The 2803-nt window shown below is 43.8% G+C and overlaps 1 protein-coding gene across 1 annotated transcript; it reads left to right on the forward strand.

The window, feature by feature from the left end:
- Positions 1-466: 466 nt before the first annotated feature.
- On the forward strand, positions 467-1405 carry LOC134387562 (olfactory receptor 7C1-like). The gene has a single exon (XM_063110005.1). The coding sequence runs from the start codon at positions 467-469 to the stop codon at positions 1403-1405; it is 939 nt and encodes a 312-aa protein (XP_062966075.1).
- Positions 1406-2803: the final 1398 nt, after the last annotated feature.

Here is a 2803-nt window from a genome sequence, read left to right on the forward strand (position 1 = left end):
AGACAATTAAGACTGAAATTCAAGGACGGGGATGTAGGTGTTTCACACAAAGGCTGTGGAGAAGCAGTTGCTGAGGCTTCTAAAGGAAGGATTCCTGGTGAAGGATTAGGTAGAAAGAAGAGCGAGAGAAAACAGGGTAAATTGTTGGGATATGGGAGAGATCAACTTTGGCAATGAACATCCTGCCTAGGCTGGAGAGGATGCCAGGCCATTTATCGTGTGAAAACATAATATTCTAAGCCACAGATAAAAGAAAAGCATGAGTATCTGAGAGGCCAGTAGACAAGGGTTGGTCAACCTACTAAAATGCTGCATATAACAAATGACAGAATGTAGCATTTCTAAGATTTTTTGTGCTAACCCTTTTATGCCCAAATCTTTAACTCAAGGAAAAAAACACAGAGACGTTAGAATCTGTCCAGTGTCTATTTCACATTCTTCATCTTCTAGCTGACTTGTCAGAGAAATGGAACCAGGAAATGCAACAAGGGTTTCAGAATTTTTACTCCTGGGATTTTCCCAAGACTCAGAGCATCAGCTGATGCTATTTGGGCTGTTCCTGTCCATGTTCGTGGTCACTGTGCTCGGGAACCTGCTCATCATCCTGGCTGTGAGCTCTGACTCCCACCTCCACACCCCCATGTACTTCTTCCTCTCCAACCTGTCCTTCACTGACATCTGTTTCACCTCCACCACTGTCCCAAAGATGCTGGTGAACATCCAGACACAGAGCAAATCCATTACTTATGCAGGCTGCATTGCCCAAATGTATTTTTTTATGGTGCTTGGAGTCATGGACACATTTCTAATCACCGTGATGGCCTATGACCGTTTTGTGGCCATCTGCCACCCCCTGCACTACCTGGTCATCATGAACCCTCGCCTCTGCAGCCTGCTTGTGTTTGTGTCCTGGATCCTCAGCTTGTCACACGCCCTGATCCAGAGTCTGTTGGTGCTGCGGCTGTCCTTCTGCTCCAACTGGGGAATTGAACACTTTTACTGTGAACTTGCTCAGGTCCTCACGCTTGCCTGCTCAGACACACTCGTCAACCACATCCTGATATATATGGTGATGGGTCTTCTTGGCTTTGTGCCCTTCTCAGGGATCATTTTCTCCTATAGCCGAATTGTCTCTTCCATCCTGAGGATCCCATTTACTAACGGCAAGTATAGAGCCTTTTCTACCTGTGGGTCTCACCTGTCTGTGGTTTTGTTGTTCTATGGGACAAGCCTTGGTGTGTATCTCAGTTCTGATGCATCCTCCTCTTCCTGGAAGGGAATAGTGGCCTCAGTGATGTATGCAGTGGTCACTCCCATGCTGAACCCCTTCATCTACAGCTTGAGGAACAGTGACATTAAGAGGGCCCTACAAAGACTTCTTGGGAGAAAGCTCTATGTTCACTGATGGGAACACTGGTCCTAGATTTTTTGAAATAGCAGAAAGACTAGCAGTGGGCTAAAGAAATCACATCAAAGTTTGCTTCTCACCCATTCTATTTCTTTATTTATTAATTGGTTATAGATATTCATGGGGTACAAAGCTGGCCATCACCACTTGTGCCCAAGATGTGATGGCCAGATTAATACTATCAGGATGTGCATTACCACAAATTGTGATTATTCCCTGTGTCCCCCACGCAATTAATTGCTGACCTCCCTCCCCACCCCACTCTGCAACCCTAGGTGTGTTCTCTCCCTCTGCAAGTCCAACACACCACTATCATCTTTCTTTCCTTCCTTCTTTCCCTCTTAGCTCCCACTTACGAGTGAAGACATGCTGTATTTTTTTCCTCTGTGCCTGGCTTATTTCACTCAACATAATTTTCTCCACACTATTTCTTCATCTTTGGTCAGAATTGCCTTGTGAACACTTTGTCTGAACCTCTTATGGTGATTCAGTCATCCTCGGTTCTATCCCCCCACTCCCACTCCCTCTTTCAACTCCTTATATTACCGCATTTCAGCTTGGCATTTGCAGTCCTGCAGGTCAATACAGAAAGTTCAAGTACTGACTTGGAAGCTGTTGGAAAAGACTGAGAAATAGTACATGTCATCAGTAACCATTGCTAGCACTTACCAAATTCATACATTTGGTAATGCTTATTGAGCACCTATAGAGTTCAGACTGTCCTGGGTGTCTGGGATACAGCAGTGGGGAAAAAAATACCAGACAAAAATCCTCACCCCTATAGAGCTCAGATCCAGGATAGCAAAATTTATCAGATCATGTTCTGTGTCCACAGATAAAATAGACGCACAGATTCAGACTCATAATTCAGAAGAGCAAGAATTGAGTGACACAGTTGCCACCCTATGCATATGTGATACCGACAGCTGCCTGAGATGTGCAATAGGGCAGGACCAGTGGACAGTCAGCAGCAATTAGCAAAGACAGCTGGCCCAATAACCTTGAGCAACCTCCCCACTAATGTTTTCTAGTTCTTTTTTATTAACTCACCCCAGCATTTGAAAATCCTCCCATCTTTTGTTCCTATGGAGTTGCAGTCAATTTCTCTCCCTATTGCAATGGTCTTTATTTTTGGAATAGATTTTTTAAATAGCAGTTTTACATTTACAAAAAAATTGAGCAGAAAGTACACTGTTCACATACCCCCCACACACCCACACCCCCACACACAGTTTCTCCTATTATTAACATCTTGCTTCAGTGTGGTCCATTTATTACAATCACAACCAATATTAATATATCGTTAACTAAACTTTACAATAGTTTTCCCTCTTTGTGCTGTACAGTTCTATGGGTTTTGCCCAATACATAGGGTTATGTATTCACCATTACAGT

The sequence above is a fragment of the Cynocephalus volans genome, chromosome 10 (genome assembly GCF_027409185.1).
Source record: "Cynocephalus volans isolate mCynVol1 chromosome 10, mCynVol1.pri, whole genome shotgun sequence".
NCBI classification, from domain to species: domain Eukaryota; kingdom Metazoa; phylum Chordata; class Mammalia; order Dermoptera; family Cynocephalidae; genus Cynocephalus; species Cynocephalus volans.

Coding starts and splice junctions, on each gene's coding strand:
- LOC134387562 (XM_063110005.1), top strand. CDS start 467: ATGGAACCAGGAAATGCAACAAGGGTTTCAGAATTTTTACTCCTGGGA.